Here is a 26,300-nt window from a genome sequence, read left to right as displayed (position 1 = left end):
ATTAGATTATAATCAATTTAAGGGTAGCAACCAAGCCTCATTTGTTCTGATATTTTCCCAGTATTTTGTTCCCAATAATTATCTGTCCAGTAACCCTTTTCCAAGACCCATTGGCTATTTTATTGGGCTAATAGGCCAAGGTTTATTTCTAGGACTGCCTTACCCACTCTGGGTTGGCAAAACTTCCCGCAGTTCTAGTAAGCTCTCAACTGGGTCTGTTTATGCCTCAACTGCAGGGGCTACACGAATAAAGGTAGAAAAGACAGGTGGGTTCAAGAGGATCTGGATGTTATTTGCATGCAATTAGCATATGATTTGTGTCACCTATTCTCAAGAAGTAATTTTCAAGTTAGAGCTGCATCACTGCTTTCCTTAATGCCACCATGCACCCATCCCCTTTTCTTCATTCCAGGTCAGCCCCTCATCTGTCATCCCTTGATCCAGATTCTTTATCTCTGAAAAGAGAACACACAGAACTCTGGGAAGGGTGAAGCTGACCAAGGACATTGGAGTCTTTGAGGAACATTCAAGAAAGACATAGGAGATACCTATTGAAGGGGTGGGTCCTCCAGCTTGGTTGTCTTCCTCGTCAGTCAGCATAGCCTTAGCTCTGAGACAACCTCTTTCTTTTTTGTCCTCCTCAGGAAAAGGATAATACCATGGCTGCTGCTGATCCATGGTTATCTCCTGATCAAGAGGATAAAAACGGCCAGCCATGGCTAAGCACTTCACTTAGTTTCCTTCCTCTGAGGGTCTGGTAAACCCCATCATCCCTGCTTCCTTTTCTTCCCATAGTTTCCTCTTCATACACATGGAGAAAAAAATATGAGCTGAAGAATAATTCCTTCCCTAGGTCAAGGAAGATAGGCTTGCTCAGTTGCTACTTTGCAAAGGATTGAGGCTTCTCTTGTGGGGTTTCCAACCTTTGTAGGTAGTTTCAGCTTTCCAGAACTGACCAGCTCCATCCTGCATCCAATCTCAGACTCAGGACAAGATTTGATTTCCTTCTAGGGCCCCATCTCAGTCCTGTCTTCCAGGAGCCAGCTCAGCCTGAAGGCCTAGATTATTTACACCTCTTTGGTTCTCATGAGCAGCCAACTCTGTGGGCCCAGGAGCAGTAAATCTACCTCCTAATCACACCACGCTGTGGGGCTCAGTCTAGCTTTTTCTTGCAGGGCTTTTTATCACTCACCCAGACAGGGGCTGTGGCCTAGAAAGAAGTCTCCGGGAAGAGGCTGGCCTTGCAGCCTCCCTCTACCTCTCTGCAAATGCCACAGGGCTCTGCCTTTCTCAGAAACCCTGCACAGTAAGCTCAGAGTCTCTGTCGTAGGACAGAATAACTTCTGACCACAGCTGATAGGCTATCAGAGGTTTCCTAGAGTTTGGAAAGGAGAAATGTGTATCAGCACTTACCTGTCTCTCAGACATGACATACAGGTAGAGCTGATTGATAGAGAAGGCCATGTCCCGGAGGATGGGGCTCCCATCTTTGAACACAGAGACCATCTCATACTGGACCCCGCCATGGGGAGGACCATCAGCTCGAATCTGCAAGAAAAACAAATTCCCCTTAGTACTGACACTCAGCCTTCTCAGTGACCATCTGCTTCTACTTGGAGGGGTGGCTTACAAAAGACACTTGCTACCCCTTCAGGTCATTGCTCTGAAAGAAGTGCTACTTATGTTAAACTCTTAATCTATTCTCAATCACTCTCAGTGTGCAGGGCCTGAGATTTCCCTCCTACCTTGTTTCCCCCTCTCCTTCTTTCTTCCCCCTCCCTGTCTCCTTTTTCTCCTTTCTTTCACTTATTTGGAGCCAGGATTACACTGTGTAACCCAGTCTGTGCTCTAACTCATGATCCTTCAGCTTTTCCAATTCTTGAATTACAGGCATGCATCATGCATCACCATGCCCAGTTTTGGTCTGGGATTCCTAATGGTGGTTGATTTGTGTTTGAATGCACATGAAAGAGTCTGACTGTCCCTGTGCAGATGTTCCTGTGTGCATTTACATCCATTTACAGTATTTGTGATGTGTCTATGTGAGTGTGTATATGTATACTTACCATAGATTTGAGAGTCAGTATCTACATACAATACCCTGTATTAGGCTGACATGGGGGGATAATTATGCAGATCATCAAAAACCTTGTTGTCATCATTGGAAGACTGAAGATTTTGGGCCTTGTAAATCTTTCTGCCCCTAGATGCCAGTTGGCTGTATTTGTAAGTTACATAGGGAGATGAAGTATGCTTTTTTTTCTTTTGACCCACCCCAGGACAGTAAACAAAAAGGACCTTAATGTCATCATTCACCTAAGGCTCCTCTGCCCAGGCTACATACTTGATCTTATCTTGTGAGTTTAAAAAAAAATGTGAATTTCAGAACTGGACCCATGCCATGAATCAGAATCTTTGAGAGTATGGTCCAGGCAGTATCACCTGGCTTAAAAGCTCCCTAGGCAGAAGCACAGCCAAGGTTGAGAAACAGCAAGATAACCTAATGCTCTTATCCTGCCACACTCAGAATTGCTTGGAGGGGTTGGGAAGTGTGTGGCTGAGCCAAACCCATAGCCTCTGTTTTGGTGGGAGATTCCCAGTAATGCTGAGGCTGTTTGCACAGAAGGTGGAGAAAGACTAATCTGGCTGATCCCTATATGTCCTCAAGGAAAGAATTTCATGTAAGGAGTTGTTGGCAAGGAGTCCTTGGTGTGCATGGGCTCCATCCACAGTTCCATCTCATATCAGCAGCTTGCCATTCACCCCGGACCCATTCTCCTACTCCAGCTTCCCTGTCCCATTCTACCTACATACCTCCTGACTCAAGAGTTGCCTCCCCTGAGAAGGCCCCTGCCCTCTGATAATTAATTACATTGGCTGGTGCCCTTTTTTTCTATTAGACATGTATCCTAAGATTATAATCAATTGATTTGTTCACTGTATATGTATTAGCTAACATGTATTGACTTACTATTTGAATTGTTCTTTAATTGCTTCCAATATGTGTAGAGTCATTAACATTGTGAAGGTGGATATGTGTTTTCCACTTTCCCTATATCCCTCTGAGGACCTGGATGAGGCTCAGACACAGATTGTGATAGATACAGGGGAATGCTTGAGAAACACCTTTGAAAGGATACGAACTATGAACCAGCTGACAGATAATTCTGGTTCTTTAGTGAGATCCAAAGATATTTACAAGATAGGTAGAATTGCTTTGTTTTCTACACCTTTCCATTCTCTTCTCTTTAACTGTTTCTTTTTTCTACCTAAGTAATCCTCATACTCTGAGAATTTCTAAGGGTGGGACACCATGATGTAGTTATTTCAAGGGTTCACCTTGGGCCTGATACCACAGTAACACAGATAGTGAGCAGAGGAGAATTCAGTTCTGCCTGGCTAGGTGGGGAGGGTCAGCTACACTATTTACTACAGAGTTAAAGGAGTGTGATGCCAACTACCACTTCCACCTCTGCACTTCCTGAGAGTGGCACAATGAAGGGGCCTAAGATTGGTTATGGCATGTACCTGTTGGGATGGGCTGGAGGTGAGGGCGAATAGACCATGAGCCTATTGAGACTGGGTGCCCAACGGCCTGAGGCCTTTTACCTGGATCTCAAGGACAGGAACTGGGTTAGGATCTAGCCTAGGATCCTATGCTCCCACTGCTTTGGCAGGTAACCTAGGAGCTCTGGCTTGAAATTGCAGGGGTTAGCTCAATGGAACTAAGAGTATTCTTTTAGCCATTGCTACCCATGGTTCTTCCTCTGTGGGTTGATTCTTCTTTCCCCTACGCTCCACCATCACCCCTTTTCTATCACTTTAGTAGTCTCTCTTCATTAAAGGCAGTTAATTTGACAACTGTTACCAAAGCTCTTCCTTCCAGAGGTGGGATGAGGATGGGCATTTATTTCATACAACTGAGGAAAACACTGAGTTAGTCATGATGTTACAGGGCTGAGATATCCACTTCCTAACCTGGAGATTTAGGCAGAAGGAAGAACTAATCACTAGTCTCCACATGGTATCACCCCCAACAATTAAAAGGAGCCTCTTTACTATTCAAATCAGAATTCTCATTTGGATCAACAGGCTTAAATTTCTAAAAGTTGTCACAAAAAAAAATAGCAGCTTTAAGTTACAGAAGTTGTTGGGCCTGAGGAAAGACATGATCATTATATGACTTCCTGTTGACTTGGCTCAATTTTGTCTCCATGACAGAGAATACTCTGACTTTGGTTCTTGTGTGAGTCAGCCAAGTGTCATATCCAAAAGGAAATTTCCCTACCCTCATACCAATTCTTCTCTCAAAGAGAGCTGTCTCCAGTTCCACTCAAGAGCTGCAGAAGCAGTCCCTCCCCTTAGGCCAGGCCTTGGATATCCTGCCACAGGAAGCTTGTTTGCCCTTGTCAGCTTGAGCAGCCACCTTGCCCACTCATCTGGAATTGGCTATGAGCCCCAAAGCAATGTCTGAACATAAAGTCAGAAGAAGGAAGAATAAATACAACATGTCAGGCCCCACCTCTGTAGTCCCAGGGACCAGGTAGTACCATGCAAGGCAACAAGGTGCATCACACATGCAGTTATGTTCCATGATGGCTAGTCCCTTACCTTCCCACTGTACTGGAGACATAGTGAGATGCTTTGAAAATTTCCTTTCTGCCACCATAATCATTTAATGAACCAGAGATACCAGAATCAAGTCTGTGTAACTCTCAAATACCAATGCAAAAAACAAACTAGAACAGAAGATTCTGAGCAATCACCTGAACTAAGCTATAGTTCATTCTGTCCAAATCCTAGAAAGAAAAGTATTGGTCAAGAAATAAGCACTTCCTTGAATACCCATCTACTCCCTGTTATCAGCCACAAGCTTAGGTAACCCTTCAAGAAACTCAAAGAAGGCCAGAGAGACCAGAAGGAGGGGAAAGGGGGCAGGTCTGGGGAGGTAGGAGGTTAGCTGGCAGCAAATGCCTTTCCCCCTGGAGGTGGCACATTAAGTGGGCAGAGTGTGGACCTGGGACTTGGGTAATTCCCTTCTGACTTTTGATAAGGCACATAATACTTTTAGGGGAGTCACCTCTCTGAGACTCAGTGAAAACTTTCTGCAAGCAACAAGAATAAGCAATCTGCCCACTCAGTATCTGACACAGAGAATCACATTCTTAACTACCTTCTGAGGTTCAAGACTCTGGGCCTTGACAGTTCAGGGATGCATATATTTAACACAGAGACTGCTCATTAGCAAGCAGAGGAGCTCTCACCTACAGAGTTGTCCTCCATCACTACCAGGCACAAGATGGCTAATGGCAGGAAACTGCTGGGGTATACCAGGTCAAAAGTGGGATTTTAATATTTATTTATATTTTATGTGTATGGGTTTTTTGCCTGCATGTATGTCTGTGTATCCTATTCTTACAGTGCCCAAAGAGGCTATAAGAGGATGTCAGATCCCCGGGGACTGGAGTTATAGGTGGTTATGACCTGTCATAGGGGTATTGAGAAATGATCCTCTATCCTCTGCAAGGGCAGCCAGTGCTCTTAAATGCTGAACCATCTCTCTAGCTCCAAAAGTGGGATTTTAAAGCCAAGCAATTTGGTCTATTCTGTGGTGTCCCACAAAGTGGAAGCTTTCTTTAGTATTGTATTCCCAGGGACAGGTTTAAATAACCCAAAGGATACTAATAAGTTAAAATAGACCATTTTTATAATCCAATCAGAGTAGACCACATAAGAAGTTCTTGACATCCTGTCAGTGGAAAAGCTGAGGTGGGAAGGAACAGGGAGGTAATATGGCAAGGTATGCCATGCCACCAGCTCATGTTTTCTAGTAGTACAACATCTCTCCTGAGAGAGCTCGATCTCAATGGCCATGTAGACATTACCAGGCTGTGCTGCTTGCTCAAGGTTCAGAAAGCATATAATCTAAGACTCAGTTTACTACAGTAAGAGACAAAATGTACCTAAATTCATGCAAGGACACTGACGGGTGTTTCAATAAGAACCCTTGCCATAGGGACACCTAAACGTAGACACCTAATAGCCCCAAGAGACTAAGCTATCCTTTTCAGGTTCTCAGTACAGGGTACTAAGTTTGCTTCATGTTTAGGTATAACCTTGCCTGAAGATAGGACAACATACTTGGTTTATGTCAGATTGGAGCTGTTGACCTGATAGATTATTGATAGCTACCACTCGTGTAGCTCTTAAAATGTGCTAGTTACTGTTTAAAACATAATAAGAATGAACTAATTTATCCTTACAGGTTCCTCTGTTGTCAGTCCTAGTTTAATTCCCATTTTATAGATGATAAATCTGAGGCTAGGAGAGTTGTGTGAACCCCCATGGTCACACAGGTAAGGAGATTCATAGAGCTGGAGTCCCACCATAGGCTGGGGTGGGAGGGGGCTTCTCACATGAGTGTCAAGATGACAGCATAGCTGAGCAGAGTAGATGGAAGACCTGGAATCCAAGTGTCCCCTACCTTCTCATCTTTCAGGCCTTCCTCAATCATAGTATACTGTTACCTATTTTCTAAGGGACAAAATAACTCAGAATCTAATTGGAGGGATTTAGTTGGGGACTAAAATTCAGTTTAATAGAGCTGGCTTTGGGGCAAGAGTGAGTTGGGTAGGGCTCAGGGAAATACAGTGTCTGTTCTTGGAGGGCAAGGGGCAGGGAAGAAAAGACTTTAACACTATTATTTCTTTCTTCTAAAATCATAGCTGTGTCTGCATAGAAATGAATGGCAACCCCTTTCCCTGAACATCTCATTCAGACCAGCATGCACAACTGACTGGCTTACCTATGGTTCCTCAATTCTTATGTATCAGTCTCTTTTCCAGTTAATTCTATCACAGAGCCTGTCTGTGAGGTTTAGCAGTCTGTTAGTAGCAGAAACAATGGTCATGATAGCTTTCAAGAGCTATTGGTCAGCAGTAGATTTAAGGATCATCTTGGCCATCTAGGAAGGAAAATGGGTTTGACAGACATTGCTGGGGCCTAAGATTCTGGTGATGGCAGAGTCTAATCCCAATTTTCGCATTAACTGGTGCGTGGCTTGCAGCAAGCCATTTTATTTGTTCATATAATAGTTTCTGTAGCTGCCAGATGAGAGTAGCTACTCTTCTCTCTCAGCACAAAAAGGATATCATGGAAATGAAAAGAGTTATTAGCTAATATTTCCAGTACTACCCTCTATTTATTTATTACATGTCTACTATGAGCCAGGATGCACTAGGGAACAGAGGAAACTGATAAATGATATTGCATTTCTTCAGAGAGCTCAGGATGGGGACAGGAAAGCCCAAGTCATCTTCACAAACTCAAGGGTTAGCCTCAAGAGAGGTGGTTTCTACAAAGATGGCAGTACTCAGGACGGGGTGGCCCATCTGCCTTGAGGGAGGCCCTGAGGAGAGGCTTTGTGGAGGAGATGAAGCCTAAGCAAAGATCCAGGGTTGGAATTACTTCTATGGAAAACGTGAAGTGTGCTACAAACATGAAGGTAGCATTACTGGGTTTGAAACCAGATCTTTTGAAAATCTGGTTTCTAGGACCTTAGCACTTAGGAGAGGAAGGGAATTCAGATGCAAAGTGATTGAGGTGCCATAGTAACTTGAACAGACTCACAGCATCTTCTGTTCTAAGGTTATTACTGGCTGGCTCTGGCTCAGAACTCTGGGCTTGCATGGTACACGCATGTGTGTTATGTTGTGTTGTGTGTGTGTAGTGTGGTATATCTGCAACTGTATGTGAGTACGCACAGGCGGTATATTACATAGTTGATATGTAGCATGGTGCACATTTGTATCTCTGTATGATATGTGTCATATATTTGTATGTGTGTAGTATGGTGTAACTGGTGTGGTCTACGTGTATTTGATATGTGTGTGTCTTTCTTTCTCTGTGTTGTGTCTCTATGTCATGTATGTATGTGTGTGGCATATATGTGTTTGGTGTGTGATGTGTCTGTGTATATGATTGTGTGTGTGTGTGTGTGGTATGTCATACACATACTTTGTATGTGATGTGTATGCAACTCCATGTGTCTGTGTAGTGTTGTATATCCATGTGTTATGTTGTGTTTAATGTGTGGTATGTGTGTTTGGTATATCATGTATGTTCTGTGTGTATCTGACAGGTGGTGTTTGTGTGCTTATGTGTACCACACAAGCACGTTCCAATCTTTGGAGAGGTGGGTGGGGTGTCTGGTGCTGCTTTCAGAGTTCAGACTCTGGTGAATTAATGAGCACACATCTGCAGCTGTGCATTTAGTGCTGTGAGAGAGGATTCAAGCTGAAGTTTATTTTTGTAGGACTCCATGACCCGAATTATTTATAGATTGAAGTCTTTGGTAATTCAGTCTCTGAGATCTTCCCTCCCTCCTACACATACAGTTACACACACACACAGGAGAGGGTGGTGGCAGCTCCCAGAGCACCTTGCAGGTCTCAGCTCTGTCCTCAGAGCTCTAGAAAGGTAACAAAGTGTGCAAAGTCACAGTTCAGCGGGCCAAGGCTCCCTGAAGGATAGTTATGTGTCTGGCCCCAAATATTCTGATAATTGGTGGGGGATTCAGTAGCCTGTGGGTTACACTGAGCCAAGGGAAAAGAGAAAAAGGGGAGATGGGGTCAAGAATCCCTTGTCTATGAAAAAGGAGGCAACTAAGATGTGTTGAGCTAAGATGCCTGCTGTACTATATGCACGCTCCCAGCACTGGTCCCTGCAGAGGTATTGGTCAATCACAAAGGCTTTTTACAGTGGAGACCGCCATTTTCTGATATAATTATTTCAGTTTCTGTTTCTGTTATAAACTTCCCAAGATATTCAATGGAGAACAGGAGGTGTAGCAGAGGGGTTCACAGGGCTAGAGGCATCTGGATTTGGGGGTGGGGTGGGGTCAGGATATGATGGGCTTCTCCCTAGGATGCAGAAAAGAGTTCTTTAGATTCTGGCATCTTGAAACAGTCTGACTATTAACAGCCTGGCATGTAAGGTAGAAGTCAATAAACATTTACTGAGCATTACAATGAATAAGGTAAATATGCAGTCTAGATTGGAGAAAGTGGCTGGAGAGTGGGTAGAACACTGAAGGCCAGGGTTTTGGTCTAAACTGGGTCTTCTCTGCTCTCCTGGGCCAAGGGAAGATGGCCAAACAGTCACTGATAGATGCCACTTCCAGGATGAGATGTGGGCTCTGTTCTCACCTTTCTATGGTTAAACTCAGATCTTGCTTCCTAGAAGCAATGAGGTTCCCATCCTGGGGCCTTTCCCTTGACTGCTCATGGGAGAGTGACATTAAGACCTGGCAGCAAAAAGAATCTATATCCTCGGTTCTATCCTCTTCAATGGGTTTGAACTACAAAAACCAGAAAGAAACCAAGGCAAAGTCCAGTTGAGGGGCTTCTCTAAGGGCTCAGCCCTGTACCTTATACAAAAGGCTAGAACCCTAGGGCTGGGCAGGTCTGAGGAGCTAGAAACAAGAGACACTGTCAGGAATAGGAAGTAGTAGAGTGTTCTGGGAAACATTAAGATAAACACAGCAAGAGTCAGCTGAAGCATTAAGCAGCCATAGATGAAATCACATTATGCAGAGGCAAAGCTATAATTCACACAGTACACAGAATTGGGAGGGATGAGGATGGAGGGAGGGAAGGGGAATTAATAAAGAGTAATGAGGAACTTCTGCCAAGACCAAGGAGTCTTTGTTTACCCAAAGCTCATGCAAGAATCTCCATTCGCAGTACCACACACAGGTTCTTTTCCTGGGGATGCCCAGGCATTTTGACCAAGAAGTGACTCTGGGGTCATGTGGAGGGCAGGGCAGCCTTCCTCAACAGGTGTTGGAATGGGTGAATAGCAGGGTTAGATGTAGGCACATTGAGAAAGGCTGGTTTCCTTTCCCTGAAGGAGGTAGGACATGGAAGGCAGCACTTCCACATACATAGGCTTTGGAATAGCTTTCTCTCCTTATTAATTAAATATATTTATTTGTATCTATTCTATCTCATCCACAGTGTTAAAGGTTAAGGGTGTGTGAACATGAATAATCTCCCAAACTCCATGAGGTAGGCCCCCTCCCACTTTACAGGGAAGAAATGTTATATGTATATAGCTGATCGCAGCTAGAAAGTGGCAGAGCAAAACCTAAAGTTGGTTGGGCCTGGTTCTGAAACTCTCTTCCACTATGCTCCTCTGTGAGGTCTTGGTTTCCTTTAAGTCAAACAAGAGGGGACTGCCTTCACTTGGATTAGAAACTGTGCCTACACAGTATAGTGCTGAGGACCTCTGGAAAGCTGTTTCAGGGAAGGATCACACAGCTGTTTCCTGCATGGTGGCAAGAAGACTATCTGCAGTTTTGAAAAAGAGCAAAGGGTAGGGAACTTAAAAAAGGTTATTACCTTCTCAAATTAACTCATTCTTTTCAATAGTCTGTGATTGCCCTACGTTGCATAATCTGGAATGGTAATCTGCTCTCTTTAACACCAAAGGTGGCCTTTGAGCTGCAGGATGGAAGTCTGGGGCTTTGAGCACTATGACCTGACCCAGGGCCTGTGTCTGGATGCAGAGTGACCACCTGATATTTTACAAGGACTCTTAAAACAAAATACATGGAGTGTGTGTACCATGGTGCAGAAAATGTGTGTGACCAAGAGAAATGGAGACTATATTCACATGTTGTATGTCTCGTCTCTTTGCTAACTACTGGGTCTGGGTTTTTATTGCCTCTTATCTCTGCAACTGCAATAACCTGAGAAGTCTCCTTGCCTCCAGCATATTCATTCTCTAATCTATTCTACCCAACACTGCCAGATTAGTCTTCTTAAAACACGTATTTGATCCTGCCTTTTCTGTATGCAAAATTCCTTAAATTTCAGATGTTTGTAATTTTCTTTCTCTTGCTTGTCTCAGTCTCATAATTTAAAAAAAGAAAATGTTGAGTGTACATCACTTTTGGGATATTGAAAGAACTCTCTCTCTCTCTGTGTCACATACACACACACACACACACACACACACACACACACACACACACACACACACACAAAACCCTTAATTGTCCCCATTGACCGAAAAGTCTTCCCAGCTTTTTTGTCTTTGCATCTTTATTTTACAATTTGGTCTACCTTTAGGATACTAATCTAACCCCAAAGCTACCTCCTCTTGCACTGACAGCCCTTCAGCCCCATAGCTGGGGGTGTGTCTCCCAGTGAAGTTACATGTGTTTAGTACGGGTCTTTCCTCAGATTAAGGACTTAGGGGAGATACTAGACTGCATACATCTCCAGCCTTTCCAGGCTTGGTACTACTGTAGACCCTGCCAGCTCCTGCACTGCTTGCTAGCCAAAGGTCTAGGCCCAACTGCTGAGAGTGGCGGAGGTGGACCCAAGTTCTGGGGCAGAAGGAATGGACTGCTAGGGCCTCTACAGGGTCTGTGCTGGGGACCAGAACATTGAGGCAAATGGATCCATCAAAGGATGGCAGCATTCTGACTCTGACCCTTTTTACTTCCCGAAAAGGAGTAAAGTGAAAAGGTGGCTATAGTACTTCACCCACAAAGAAAGCAGCTGAGCAGACCTGCCCACTTCTAATCTGTGCTTTAGAAAGAGCTGGCTTTTGTGCCAAGCACTAAAGCATCCCCCTCTGCCCCTCCCACATCTCCATTCCCCCTACACTTGCTTCTCTTAAAAGAGCTCTATACCTCTCCTGGGGCTGCGATCATTAACTGAACAGCACTTTGCCTCTTGGTGCTTTTGACAGTTTGGTAGTGAGCTGGGAAGTACCAGAGAAGCTGCAAAGAAGCATGAGAAGGAGGCAGGAGTATGTTCAATGGACCAGCCTTGTGTGTGCTGACTCCTAGTTCTGTATCTGGCTACTCTGGTTCAGGACATACTAGGAGAGAGTGTCTGAGAGAAGTGGGGTCATATGGGTTCTCATCTCAGCCCCTTTGGCTGTTACCTGGAGGTTTCAGGGCACTGACCTGCAATCACTCCTGACAGAGATTCCTCTAAGAGAGGTGGGAATAAACATTCTTTATTTTGTCTGATACCAGAACTTCCTAGGGACAATAATGGAAAGGGCCTGAAGGTTGAGGGCTGGGTAGCCTGTGAGGGGATCCAGGCAGGAGAGACCTAAACCGTGACTATTCAGCAGCACCCAGGGCCTGGGCCTTTTTCAAAGAAGGAAATAGATGAATCAAAAGGAAGTCACAGATACCTATCAAGTTATAATATAAACAGATCTAACGTTGAGGGGGTGGTGAGTTCTGGCTCCTGAGGAACCATCTATGATAAAGTATCTCCAGAAATGGCCTTGGTAAGTCCTAGCTATGAGGAAGGAGATGGCTCAGAAAAGGAAGTAGGTTCCCAGCTTCCCAGAGAGCTCTGCACCTCCTTGCTTTTCTCATGGCTCCTCCTACTAATGCTAAAAGCTGTTATGGGGTGGGCACTGCACCAGGCACCTTACACTAACCCTCACTTTACCGCCAACCCCATGTCACACACCACCAAAGCCCCAGTCTGGGGCTCAGACTGGGGAGGCAAATGGCCACATGTCATAACCAGCCAGTCCTAGCAAGGACCTGAACTTGAGGCAATTTATTAGTCTCCCTAAAAGATGCTAACCTTTGTCTTTTGTGTGATGTTAACATCTTATTCTTTCATTTAACATGCTTCTGCTGCCATCCTCTTCTTAATCTAAGTGCCAACATAAATTATAAATTTCTAGAGGTAGACGTTGAATCCATGTAGTTCATTTTATGTAACTTTTAGCAGCATGCCAAGCTCAGCAGGGTACTTTAAAAATTGCATTCTATCCTTGATCAACTTAGAACTCGGGAAAGTCACGAACTGGGACTACAAAATCTTTTTTCTTTTCTTTTTTAATTTTTTCTTTTATTTTTATGTGCATTGGTGTTTTGCCTGTCGGATCCTAGAACTTGAGTTACCAACAATTATGACCTGCCATGTAGGTGCTAGGATTTGAACCCCGGTCCTCTGGAAGAGCAGCCAGTGCTCTTAAAAATTGAGCCATCTCTCCAGTCTTGGACTACAAAATCTGAATGTGCAAGTTCACTTTTCTTTATGGTCTTATATGCTTTTATTGTTTGTTACTCTGTGAGAATACCTCCTTGAATACTGGTTGTTGCACAGATCTCACAGCCTTGGTACTTGATGAGGGGTTAATATTAAAAATTGACATTGAAAAGAAGACTCTGAATTTGGATGCTAAACTCTTATCCTGGATTCTGTACAAGGCCTCACATGATCATATATTATACATAGAATATAAAGTCTGGGAATAGTCTTTTCTGGAAAATGGGAATAAGTCCTACCACCAGAGAGAAGAGTTTTTTGGCCGCTGGGAACCTCAGATCAAATCTAACCTTAGTCCTGAGCCTCTTTTAAACTTAGTAGTATATTTCCTTCTCTGTCTCTGTGGAGGAAGGGGCATGGATGTTCTAGTTCTAAGTTAGTTATTGTTATGTTATCCAATATTTTCTTATAAATTACTTTAATTCCTTTGAAAACAGTGAGGTTGAAAATGTGCAAATAATAATGTTCACATCTTCCCTTTACGCTGCATCCTCACCTACAGTGTTGCTTTGGCTCAGTCTCGGTCTCTGCACTGGGCATGTGTGCATGAACCCTTTGTAGGCAGCATTCACCCAGTGGGTATTTCTTAGTGAGGGCCTGTGATGGTTTAAGGATGAGCCGGTGGTTTCAAGAGGTAGGAAAGAATTCTCCAATTGGCCTGGTCTCCACACACTGACAAAAGCCTCAGGACTGACTATGGGTCAGTCTTTATTGAATAATAAAGTTTTTAACAGTAAAAGTTCTGGGTGCATTTGTAAAGTAAAAGAATGAATGAATGAATGAATGAATGAATGAATGAATCACTGAATGAATGCATTTAGGAGTCAAGAGAGTCTTCTCAGAGAGATGATGAAGGCTGCAGGGCAGAAAATCCTTTCTTTGGGCCACAGAAGACACCCAACCTCGATCATTGAGGGCTGGGCTAGCACCCTGTTTTTGCCACAGCCAGGTCTCCAGCATTTGGCACCTGCACCTTGTGTTGCAAAACTAGATCAGTGTGCTAGGCATCAGAGGAGAGCATGTGGGGAGAAACAGAGAGGAAGGCAAAAAGGAGGGAGGAGGCAAGCAGGGTGCAGCTTCTGCTTGTTGACTTCCCTCCACAAGGGCAACTAACCGGAATGCTAGCCTGCAAAGCTACGGGTGTAATAGTGTCTACAAACCAGTCTTGTTTTACAGGTCACCTCCTTCATTTCCTCCTTGTTCCTTTTTCTCCTCTGTTCCCCATCTTTCCATTCTCAGTCCTGGAAGCTCTCCTTGCTGTTTTTGCTTTTCTTTCTGTGTACCTCTATCTCTGTCTGTCTGTCTCTCTTTCTCTCTGCCTCTTCTGTCTGCCCACCCCCACCCCATATATACATCCTTCCAGATCACCAAGAAAGATGCTCTTTTCAGCGATATACCCACATTTGTCTGGAACTCAGCATCAGCCATGGCCAAAAGAAAACAGCCTCAGAGCTCAGAGCATTCCCACCACCCACACTGACCTCTCCAACCTAGACTTTACTTCTAATTCCATTGGCTTTGCTGACATCAGGTGGGCTAATTATTCCCTGTAATTAAAAGGGATAACCCCCCATTCTTAATCTCAGATAATTAGCTTTCTGATTGCCTGTGTTGGGCAGGAAACTTAGTGTTTGGAGAGGGATTTGGGGCAGACAGATTAGACAAACACTATTCAGGAAGCTGTACTCTGAAAACACACTGTTCCCAAAGAGTTTGTTGTTAAAGAGATTTGGGATGGGCAAAAGGGCCTGGTTTCCTCTAGGTGGTCTGAGGTGCCTCTCACCTCATGGGGCTTTCCAACAAAAGGGTAGCTTGGTTTGGTTTTTAGAATCCTCCCCAAAATGACAGAGCTTGAGCCCACTTTCCAGTAGTTCAAGCCAGTTTATGGTGTTCCCTAAGCAATTCCTTCCTGTTCTCTGCTGGATGAGGAACCAGCAGACCCCAGGCATACCCACTCCCACATGCTGGATAAGTGTTCAGAAATTAACAAAATATGACAATTAACAATAAAATGGTCATGATTCCTTACAGCCAAAGCCATGGGATGATGCAAAGAAAGTGGGGAAATCCCTGCTTGGAAACTTTAAGGGATGACACCCTGGAGCTAGCACGATTCTCCCAGGCAAAGCTGCTCTGGGCCCCATAAAAGGCCTTATGTTACAGGTCTGTTATCTGTGTTCTCTGCCCTTGCTGAGGAGTATTTTGGTCATGACATTTTTTTTTTTTGTCTATATCATCTAATTTTCCTTCCACGATCCTCATGTTCATCCAGAGAGGAAGGTGACTTCTCATAAAGGGAAATAGTCCTGGAAAGTCAGAAAACACGCCATGGCAGAGCCAGTGCCAGGCTGGGAGCAAACGGTCCTCCCTGACCTTCATGTAGTATCTTGTCCTCTAGTTCTTGGCTCCCTCTGTCTCAAGAGTTTGGGCTTTTAGGTATTGGGGTGATAGGCAATGGAGGAAATTCAGATTGCCAACAGCTAAGGGCTAGTTGACTTCTGTGGGCTGAGAAAACCTACTGCTAATGTACCGGCTGGCTATCCAGGTTTCTTGCTGTCATGGAGCTGGCATTCAAGGGCCCTAAAAAACTAGGCATGGCTGGGACTCTGTTGGCATTCCTTTTCCTCCTGCCCTATTCAAAGCCTTCAGATCAGGTCACAAAGGAAGGGGCAGGAACTGAAGCAGGGACTGTGCATAGGGTCTGAGCTCTCAAAACAAGGAGGGGGCAGCCGGGGTCCTGAGAGATGGCACCTGGAGGATTTATCCAGCCTGATGGTTGAGGTTCCTGGCCCTGTCTATGGGGGAGGGGACCTGGTTGTGGATGGATTCCAGATGGGCTATCAAGTTTGCCCACAGTCGACTGTAAGACTCCTCTGGTCTCGGCATCTCCCTCAGCTCTGATTCAGCTGCCCAGCAAAGGCCTGTAATGGAATGCCAGTGAAACCCAACCCACCACTCCCTAGTCTCCCGCTTCCACCCTTCTGCTACCAGGGAGAGCACATGCATTTCTTCTGTCCCTTCTCTTCTTCATTAACACAAACCTCCCAGAAGTAGAAAGGGATGGAGCTAGAATTTTGGCTGATAGCTGGGCCTCTTCTCTGGAGCTCTGACTCATATTTCCCTGGGATGAAGTAGCAGTATAAGGTTGGGGTTCAAGTTCTGGACATTTGAGAACAAGGTGCCTGCCTGGAAAACCAGCGGATAGTGGCAGAAACTCCTTATGTTCCTTTGATTATCTGATGCATCTGGTTGGTAGTAAGCCAGGCATGGGACAGAAGACAGGAAGATACAGGAAGTGGTAGAACAAGGGACAGGTGACTCCTAGCACCCAACAACTCCATGTCCCATGGTGTTCTTTTCATTTACCATGTGGATGGCTATCCTGAGGCTTAGGGGGTTAAAGAAGACCTGGGTTTGGTCTGCTATACCTTGCTTCAGACACAGTGAAGCTCTACTGTGTGCTGGGGACAGTGTATGCTCTGGAGGATAGCAGCAAAGGCAACATGGATCATGCCATACCAGCTGGTGCTGTGGGCCTGTTCATGTGAGTAATACATTGACTCTCAAAGAAGGCCCAGTAGGTCTTAAGATGTGATAGGTTTTGACATATCCTTACCCACTCACCACTGTTTAAATAAGATCACATTTACTTTTTTGCCTCGTAGAGAAATTAATTATTCCAAGTTGCACAAGGTATCACTACAAAATATCATGATAGGTATAACATTCCTCAGTTTCCCCTATGTTGTCAAAGTTATTTGAATTAGGAGCTTCTAGATCCTTCCATCATAGTTTCCTTTACCCAGAACTAGTGCTCCTAGGCTTTAGGGTGTGCCCTGGCAGGCTTGAGGTACCCTGCCAGGATTGATTAGCTGGGATGAAATTTGCATTTTACTTCAGAAATTCAGTTTGGGATCTATGACAAAGAGCAACAGGGCTCCTACTTCAATGGCAAAAGCCCCTGAGGCCAGGCATTTGAACTAACTACAGAGACCTTTCTCCCTTTCCCTCTACTTCCTCACCTCTCTCACCAGCAGGCTGGCTAGCTGCAGCAAAGAGCTCTCTGAACACTTTTGCAGGAAAAAAGCTTTTTTTCCCTTCTTTTTCTTCAAAGAAGATGCAAAGCTCCCTTCAGCCTCTCTGGAGAATCAGTGAGGGAATAGTCTGTCTCAAAATGCCATTAAAACATCTCTCAAATTAAAAACAGTCCTGGAATGTACAACTTCATGAGAGAGCAGCTCAATGATATATGAAAGTGCTCTCTGACTACCTATGGGTGTGGAGGGTGTGGGCAAGTGTCAAACATTCTCCCAGGGCTGGGTCTCCAGCTCTGTCCAATGATGCATGGTGGGATATGTATTTATTCAGTCTCCATGAGCCTCAGTTTCACCCCATTAATTTTAAAAAGGTAAAAGATTGTTTTTCTCTCCTACCTTAATTTTGGTGTGCTTCAGCAAGAACTGGGTCCAATATTCTCAGAGATACTGGCCTTGCCATCTTCTGACTTACCTCCCCTGCCCTTCCTCTTCCTACACTCAGGGTGCTATTTTAAGTTGAGGCTTCCAGCCAAAATCTGTACTTTATTAATTACATGTCAACTACTCTGTGCAAAGTTTAATGCGCTTTCCAGATTGCATCAAGTCTGCAGTGAAAGCAGGCGCCTGACTGCAGCCTGGGTGCCTGGCAGGCTGGGTGTTGGGCCCACTGGAGCGCACTGAGGCTTGTTTTCTCCCCTTCTTGGTCTGAACTCTGTGCTCAGACCAAGCCCAGATTCTGACTGCAGGCCATTTAAAGACCACACAGCACCTCATGCTAAGCAGAGCACTCTGATGGACAGGTAGGGAAACTTGTCTCTTTAGGAAATGCCAAAGAGCTTAGGGCTGCTGAGCCTACCAATGCAGAGGGTTCAAGGTGGAACTGATTGGGAAATGACCCAGAGATACTCTAAAGAAGGCTGGAGACATGACACTGATCATTTGCTCTGCAAAGAGGATATGGAAATAGCCTTTGTACTGAGCAGGAAAGGTGGGTGGGAGCCCCTCATGGTATATTCCTGACGGTTTGGTTTCTACCTTTGTGATTTGTGCACATTGTTCAGCTTCTTCTTGGCCTCAAGTTTATTATCTATAAAATAAGCACTAACTACTCATGAGCTCTTAGAAACTTCCTCATTTTATCTCCTTTCTTGGAAGGATTTCTTGGGAGACACAAAGATGGATTCTGCTGGCTTCCTGGCCTGAAGGAAAGTATGACCCAGCAGGGAAGGCAGAAATAACAAGGAATAATGGACAGCAAGTGTGCACCATCCCACACACTTGACCTGGAGGAAAACATTAAAGCCCCTAGCATCCCTGTGAAGTAGGTAGCTACTGCTGTTGTGATGTAGAGAGAGAAGGCAATCACAGAGAAGTTAATTGACTTGTTCAAAGTCATACTTCAAGAACATGGACAGAGCAAAATTTAGTAGAGCCTCTGATGTTCCTCCAAAGTCTAGGGAACTGAACACTGCACACTGCAGGAAAGAAAGAAAAGAAAGAAAGAAAGAAAAGAAAGAAGGAAAGAAAGAAAGAGAGAATATATAAGACTTTGATATACAAGGGTAGCTCTTCTTAACACTGTAACTAACTAGAAGAAATGTAGGATTCTGGGGGCAACAACTATTCTAATTGGGACAATCTGTAAAGGCTTCACTGGGGAGGTGGGATCTGAGTTAAGCCTGGAAGGACAGAGACTTTCTTAGGCAGAGGTCAGGAGACTGGCATGATCCAGGGCTTGGGGGGGGGGGGCATTGAAAGGGGGGGGGTGGAGACTATGGATGGAGAAGAGAACCAAACAAAGAAAAGAGAGACCTGTAGTAATATATTGTGTACCCTAATAAACTTGCCTGAGGATCAGATAACAGAGCCAGCCACTAGATTAAACAGAGAGGTCAAGAAGTTGTGGCACATACTCTTAATCCAATCATTTGGGAGGTGGAGATCTGTCTGGATCTCTGTGAGTTCAAGGCCACACTGGAAACAGAGCCAGGGAGTGGTGGCACACACCTTTAATCCCAGTACTGGGAAGCACTGATGGATAAAGGGTAGATTATTGAATCTACTCTGAAAAGAAAAAAGAGAGAATATGGATATGATAATATAAAAAGATAGATAGTTAATCTACTTTCAGAAAGCAACTACTAGTTTTAAATATTTTACATTGGATTGGATTTTTGTATATTGTATACAAATTGTGTATATTGATACAAATTTGAGATTAATTTTGTTAGAAAATACTGAACATATATTTCTAATCTTGTTCAAGGTATTGTACCTATACAGCTAATTTAACAATGTAATGCAAATTGCTAGTCCTTGAAAATTATTATTACCAACTAATTAGGATATAAGAAATGCAAGTTAATAGTAATTACAATCAAAATTGTAGTCATATTAGGTACATTTTCAAAGTCAAACAGAAATACATTTTAGATAGATAGGTCATCTTCAAACACTTCAGAGATGTACAGAATATGGCATTTAAGATGTTTTAATAACATAGTTTTTTTTTTTAATGACCATGAGACATGTCTGTTCCCGGCAGCACCATTATAGTTCAGAGAAGATGATGGGCATTGAAGAAACTCCATATGGTGTTTACTTTCTTTGTGGCAAAAGTTAGGCACTGGGCAAGAAAAGGCCCTCGCCTTGATTGCTGACAGTATGCTGCCCAAAATGGACAAGCAGGACACAAAAGAAAGGACTGCTGCACCTTGCCAAGACAAGGTAGGAAGGCTCTTCAGAAAATCCTGCTTCCCAGATGAATCTGTCAAATATGCTTGGCCTGTAGGCCTAAGATGGATGCTTCAATCTTGGGTGACTGTCTAGGCATCTGTCTGTTTCTGTCCTTTCTCATATTTTTTGGAAGTCATTTGTTTGCACTTCCTGCTTACTTAGGTAATATTATTTCCTTCTCGGGTCTCTGAGGGAGTTGAAGATTAGATAGTTATAGTTTTCCTTGCTAACAAATTCAGAAAAGAAACTCATGAAGAGGTGTAAAGTGTATAAGATTGCAAGACATCAAAAGATATTTTTGGCTGGTAATACAAGTTAGGATAGAAAATGAATTAGGTACATTTTGGACTTACCAAAATAGGATAAATAATGGGATATTTTCTCTGAATCTGTCAAATGTTAATGGACTAAACATTGTTAATGTAATTCTTGACTGTATATATTGTATATACTTATTGTATTTATTGTATATAGTTTTTCTTATATTAGTTATAAACTTTTATTATTTCAGACAAAAAAAGGAGAAGTGTGGCAATATTTGTGTACCCTAATAAACTTGCCTGAGGATCAGATAACAGAGCCAGCCACTAGATTATACACAGAGGTCAGGTAATGGTGGCATACACCCTTAATCCTATCACTCCAGAGGCAGAGATCTGTCTGGATCTCTGTGAGTCCAAGGCCACACTGGAAACAGAGCCAGGCAGTGGTGGCACACACCTTTTATCTCAGTACTGAGAAGCACACATGCCTTTAATCCCAGGAAGTGATATCTGGACACAGAAAGGTATATAAGGCATGGGGAAACAGAAACTCACTCTTTTTAGGCTGAGGATTTCATAGAGATGAGAACTAGTGGCTGGTTGCTCTGCTTCTTTGATCTTTCAGCATTTACCCCAATATCTGGCTCCGGGTTTTTTATTATAAGACCTTTTAAGAATTTGAACAACAGAGACCAGCAAAGCCGGCAAGGTATTGAGCATGACAGAGGTAGTATGGAAAAGGCCTGTAGGAGCAAGTGGGGGTGTCTAGCCGATACAAGTACCTTGATCAGGAGTTGAGCTATATCCTAAAAGCTGCAGGGAGCCTTTCAAGGGTTTTTAAAACTGTGGAAGCTAACTTGAAGGAGGCAGAACAGGAGAGCCAGTACAAGGTCAGGACAAGATCATGAAAACCTCCTTGAAGTGGGCAGAGAGGAAGTAGGAGGTAGGGTGGGATGGCTAGAAATGATCTGCAGAAGACAGACAGAAAGATAGGATCTGGTTATGAGCTGACTGTGGGCAATAAGGGTGAGACACAAGGAAGGAGTCACAGGAGTGAAGTCTACTGCTCCTGATGAGAGATGTGCACAGAAAGCCCAAGAGGCCTGAGGTGGAGGTTTTAAACCATGTATATTAGCGTCACAGAGAGTTGGACCAGCATGCACAACCTAGCTGAGATGTCATCTCCCCAGGAAGCCTTCTCTATATAGCACTGGCTCCCTAGTTTCAGCTCCCACTCTGCTGGAGGGACTTTGTGACTCTTTCCAATGCTGGCCTCCACTGCAACAGCATCCTTTCCCCCACTATCCTGTGAGCTATTCACCCAGTGTCACACAGTGTCTAGCACACTTACACTTCTATGCCCAATACATGCTTCTTAGATGAACAGCTGCACTCAGCCTCTGCTGTGTCCTTCTGTCACCCTTGGCTGTTGGTGTCCTGGCTTCTCATCCCCACCTCCCAGGGGGTTTGCACCTCCCCACAGAATACAGGGAGGCAGATGCATTCATACATTCACCTGTCCACTCTCCCCAAGCTTATGGGTTCTGACACTTCTGTACATTGCTGCTGGATGGCAATAATGAACAGTTTAGTATGGAAATTGGCCTTATCAGGAGGAGGCTGATTATATGTGTATTAGAGAGTATTGGGAATGGGATAGTCAGCCTTGAAGGCTCCAGGGGGAGAGAGCTCTCTGACTTCCCTTCCCAGCAAATCCACCATATTCATTCCTTGCTCCCCATACTCTGCTCTGCTCTATTATTAACAGCATTCACCCTCAGAGAGGAAGGGGGAAAACAGTCTGCCCTTGCCCCAGAATTATTTCAGGATTGGGAGGTGTTCCTTGTTCCCAACCCAATCCAAAAGAGAAGAGAGACAGCTGTGCTTTCTCCTATAATGGGGGATTCGCCACCAGTGGCATCCTGGGGTGTCTAATTTTGATAGCCAGTTTCTGACATCATGTAAGAAATATTTGTCCCAAATCCCAGAGGATCATGTGGGATAAGAAAATGTAGGAATATCTGATACTCTAAGAAACGGGATGATTTGGCTCTTTAAAGCACAAGGGCAAGGGCAAGCATTGTGTTTTTAGCCCCAAGACAGAGCATGAAAGGCCTGTCAGAGTGAGGCTGACAGACTGCACATGTCCAGGCAGCCTACCTGCCTGGTCTCTGATCTCTGGGCATCACATGCAGTGAACTCCAGGAGGAGGGGGCTCCTAAGGACCACGCACTTAGCAGTCACCACCTGACTCTAGCGGCACTAATGGGTTCTGTTATCTCATAGAGACCCTTGTCTGCAGATCAGCAAAGCGGAAGGAGATGGCAGGTTAAAAATACTCTGTTAGCAGAGGCTTAGGTAGGGGCTGTGTTATGGGGCTGTCAGGGAGGGAGAGAGAGAGAGAGAGAGAGAAAGAGAGAGAGAGGGAGAGAGAAACAACCTCAGGAGCAGGAACCAAAGCCACTAGACCCTCAGCTTCTCTTTCACCTATAATTTGAATTTACCCAGTGACTGGCAAAGGATTGGGGGCAAGAGATTAATTCTGACTAGCCAGTCATAAACTGGGTCATGCGGCCTCCCCACCACAGCTTGTTGTTGGTCATTAGTGTGGTGGTATGCCACAGGCATCTATGGGAAGCTGATTTATTTTCTATCTCATACTTCTTACTCAGGAAAGGCAATGGGGCCTAAAGGGAGGAGACATTTATACAATCCCTTCAGAAAATATTTGCGTTGAAGTGTGTGTGTGTGTGTGTGTGTGTGTGTGTGTGTTAGGGGTCTTCCACACACGGCCTTACTGCAGCCTTGCAGCATGACCATGCAGTGATAATTACTACCCAGGTCTGCATTTAGGGGAACAAGACTTTGAGAGTTTGAGACTACCCACAGGAGAGACAGTGGGGACCTCCAAGGGAATCCTGGAACTTCCTGTTACAGCTCATTTTCTATGCCTTTCAACCTTGTTCTCTTAACCCTTAAATCAGGGAGAACCTATAGGGCTCTCCCTACTAGCCCAGGGTAAGATCTCCCAACTCCATTAGTCTTCATATCCCACAGACACCCAGGTGCCATTCTTTCATCTAGGGCTGGCCTAGGGCTGGTCCAGCACTAAGCTGGCTATAGGATCATTTGTCTCCATTAGCACGATAAGGACCAGAGAGAGGAGGGGACATTCACAGCTTTCATGTCCTTAGGTCAGGCTCAGGACTGAGGCCAGAGGAACCTGAGGCTTTGAGATGGGACTTCATACTTTCACATGTGGGCCAGGTCACCAGGGTCTTATTTGTCAAATGGAGAAAGCAAATGCTCTTCAAGTCCTAATGACAAACCCTCAGGGCCAACTGTTCTCCCTATTGCTGAGAATGGTCCCCTCAGACTGACATCTTGTCACAGCTGAGGGCTATGAACTGAGGGCTCCTTTTTTGTCCTCAGTCTCTTCTATGGTGGTCCAAGAAGAGACTCTGAAAAGGAAGCTCCCTCCCTATCCCCCACACACCCAGCACACAAGAAAGATGGTAAGGCCATATTATATTTTTCATGTTGAACATAGAGCATGGAAAGGAACCAACCAGAAGTAGTGAGATTTTGAAAGAGAAAAGCAACCCAGAGTGACATAGGAGGCCAGCAATTAGACTCTGGAGTTTTATTCCCATTTATTTCTCTAAGGGCTTATGATCCAGGTAGCTGCCTAGAAAAGAGACATTGACTGGGGGATTCATTGAGCATCAGTAGGCCTCCAAAAGATGGGAAGGCATAGCTATGGACCTGCTGGAACTTGTGGGGGCCTGGAAAGGCCAAGCTCACTCATCATTTCAAATGTGCCTGAATACCTCCTGTACAAAGTATGGGGGAGGCAGAGTCGACTAGGATGGCCCCTGCCATAGCACCTTCTATTGTGAGTGCATGACGTAGATACCCATGAAGCTCAGCGACAAAGGCACATGAAACCTTCTGGAAACCTTTTGACTGCCTATATGCAGTCAAAAATGAAAGACAAAGTACAAGGATCTGGGGTTACAGAGAGGAAAACCAACCAATGTATATAGTCATATAAGGAGGTTTGCAGAGAACACAAAATAAGGGCTTATGCAGAGAATTAAGAATTAACCAAAGGTACAGGGCTGTGGATAGAGTTGGAGGAAGGTTAGGGATGCAGTTGGCATTGACTTAGGAAAGGTTCTCTTTCCCTTTTAACTCTGTGGATGCTGACCTCTGGTTTTACTTCCTCCCCTTATGTGGCCTACTCACACACTCTGCTCCCCACATCCCCAGTCCTCAGCAGAATAGGATTCTCTATGGTGCTCCTTCAACTCTGCATAGCATCAGAGTCTACACCTGGGGCACTGAGTGAGAGAGAGTTCCCAAAATAGAGAGGGAGCTTGGGGCTATGGTGGAATGTGTGTGCTGACTCCATGTGTTTCTAGGTCACCGGGGAGCATCAGTTAAACAAAGGAAATCCACATATAACTTCCAAGCTTCGCATCTCCTGATGCTGATTTTAACCTCCTTCTCTCACTACATCTTGTCCCAGAATTACTAATGCAGACTGTCCCAACTATTCGTTTGATAGAGCTTCTGAATGAAAAGAGCTCAGAGGGAGAGGAAAGCAAGCAGGGAGAGGAGAGTGAGGGAACTGTGCCCTTTCTCCACACCCACTCCTAGCAAAGTAAGCGCTAATACATTAATTACCTAAGTAGTTTTGAATGGACTCCATCACACCTCATTGTCTGTAGCTGCCATTCCCTGGAGGAGCTGTAATAGACTCAGTGTACACTATATAATTAAATAGCAACACATGTGTCCCCTGCCCAGTGCTGGGATGCTTGTTTACTTGTACTAATGAGAACTGGCATGACCTTGCTGATGTGAGGCCTATCGAGGCAGGAGACAAGCCATGAATTTCCTAAAGGGGAGGGGCCCATACCCCAGCCCTCCCTTTCCTCATGATACCCCCCTTCCCCACCTGCTGCTCCTGGGAGAGCATCTCATACTGGATCCCCCAGAAGTTTCTGACACAAGCCAGGGTACTGTGGATCTACCTCCCTTGTCTCCAGGGATAAATCTGCAGTTGGCTGCATGTGCAGCATGATGATTTTGTTTCTGTTTCACACAAATTTTGGTTATTTAGCAGGCTCCAATACCAATTCCCTACTGAAATTCTTGTTGTTTAGCCTCCCTCCATGGGTTTAGCAGATGCAAATTCAAGCACTTGGCCACTCCCCTGGCCTGGCCCTTCACAAGATTGTGTTCTGGCTTCTGTGAGCCCAGGTTAATGCCACTGGGACAGGTTAACAATGCAGGTGTTCTGTGTCAGAAGACTTCAGTGCAAGCCCTAATGTTGCTGCTCACTAACTGGGAAAACTTGGTTACATCCTCTCAACCTAGAGCTTTCATTGACTTCTGTCTCAGTAACTTTTCTATTACTATGATGAAATACCATGACCAGGGTACCCTTTAAAAGAAAATATCTAATTGGGCTTATGGTTTCAGATGGTTAAAGTCCATTGCAGCAGAGCAAAAGCATGGTGGCAGGAACTTCTGAGAGCTTACATCTTAAAACCCCAAGCAGGAGGCAGAGAGAGCATACTGCAAATGATGCAAGTCTTCTGAAACCTCAAAGCCCACTCTGTGATATACTTCCTCCAACAAGGCCAAACCACTCCTATTCCTTCCCAAGTAGTTCCACCAACTGGGAACCAAACATTCAAACATATGAGCCTATGGAGACCATTCTCATTCAAATCACCACTACTTGTAAGGAAAGTAAGGGCAACAAATACCCAGGGGATGTCAGGACTGAGCATATTAACTGTGGAGAAATGGACTTCTGAATGTTTGTACATCTGTTCCTCTTTGCCCTCTGCAGATGGGGTCAGGGACTCTGCCTATGAGAGTGGACTATGTGCCCTTATTCTTGGCTTTTGGTTAGCAAGTAAACTGTTCTAAAGTAAGACAGATCACTGTAATGCATCTGTGTTCTGTTTTGTTCTCTGCTTTATCCTGAACTTTTAGAATGTCCAGCATGCAATAAATGCACAGTAAATACTGAATAACCAAATGCCCTGTTTCTCTTACTTAATACTATCATAAGCCCTTATGCTGAGTACATGGGTCCTATTTTGAAGAAATATACATTAGCTCAGAGAAGTAAATGTCTTGCCAGGTATCTT

General features: G+C 44.5%; 1 protein-coding gene across 2 annotated transcripts in view; it reads right to left on the bottom strand.

Annotated features, from left to right (window-relative positions):
- Plxna2 (plexin A2) overlaps window positions 1-26,300 on the bottom strand; it is a 199,005-nt gene that overhangs the window by 101,711 nt on the left and 70,994 nt on the right. For both annotated transcript variants that reach the window (XM_052738096.1, XM_052738097.1), the window contains exon 4: window positions 1,414-1,548. In XM_052738096.1, the coding sequence (XP_052594056.1) occupies window positions 1,414-1,548 (135 nt within the window). The remainder of the gene's footprint in view (window positions 1-1,413; window positions 1,549-26,300) is intronic.

The sequence above is a fragment of the Peromyscus californicus genome, unplaced genomic scaffold, assembly GCF_007827085.1.
Source record: "Peromyscus californicus insignis strain IS unplaced genomic scaffold, ASM782708v3 Scaffold_14__1_contigs__length_90479793_seg_2, whole genome shotgun sequence".
Lineage (NCBI taxonomy): Eukaryota > Metazoa > Chordata > Mammalia > Rodentia > Cricetidae > Peromyscus > Peromyscus californicus.
Note: the sequence above shows the minus strand (reverse complement) of the source record. Positions and strands in the feature narration are given on the sequence as shown.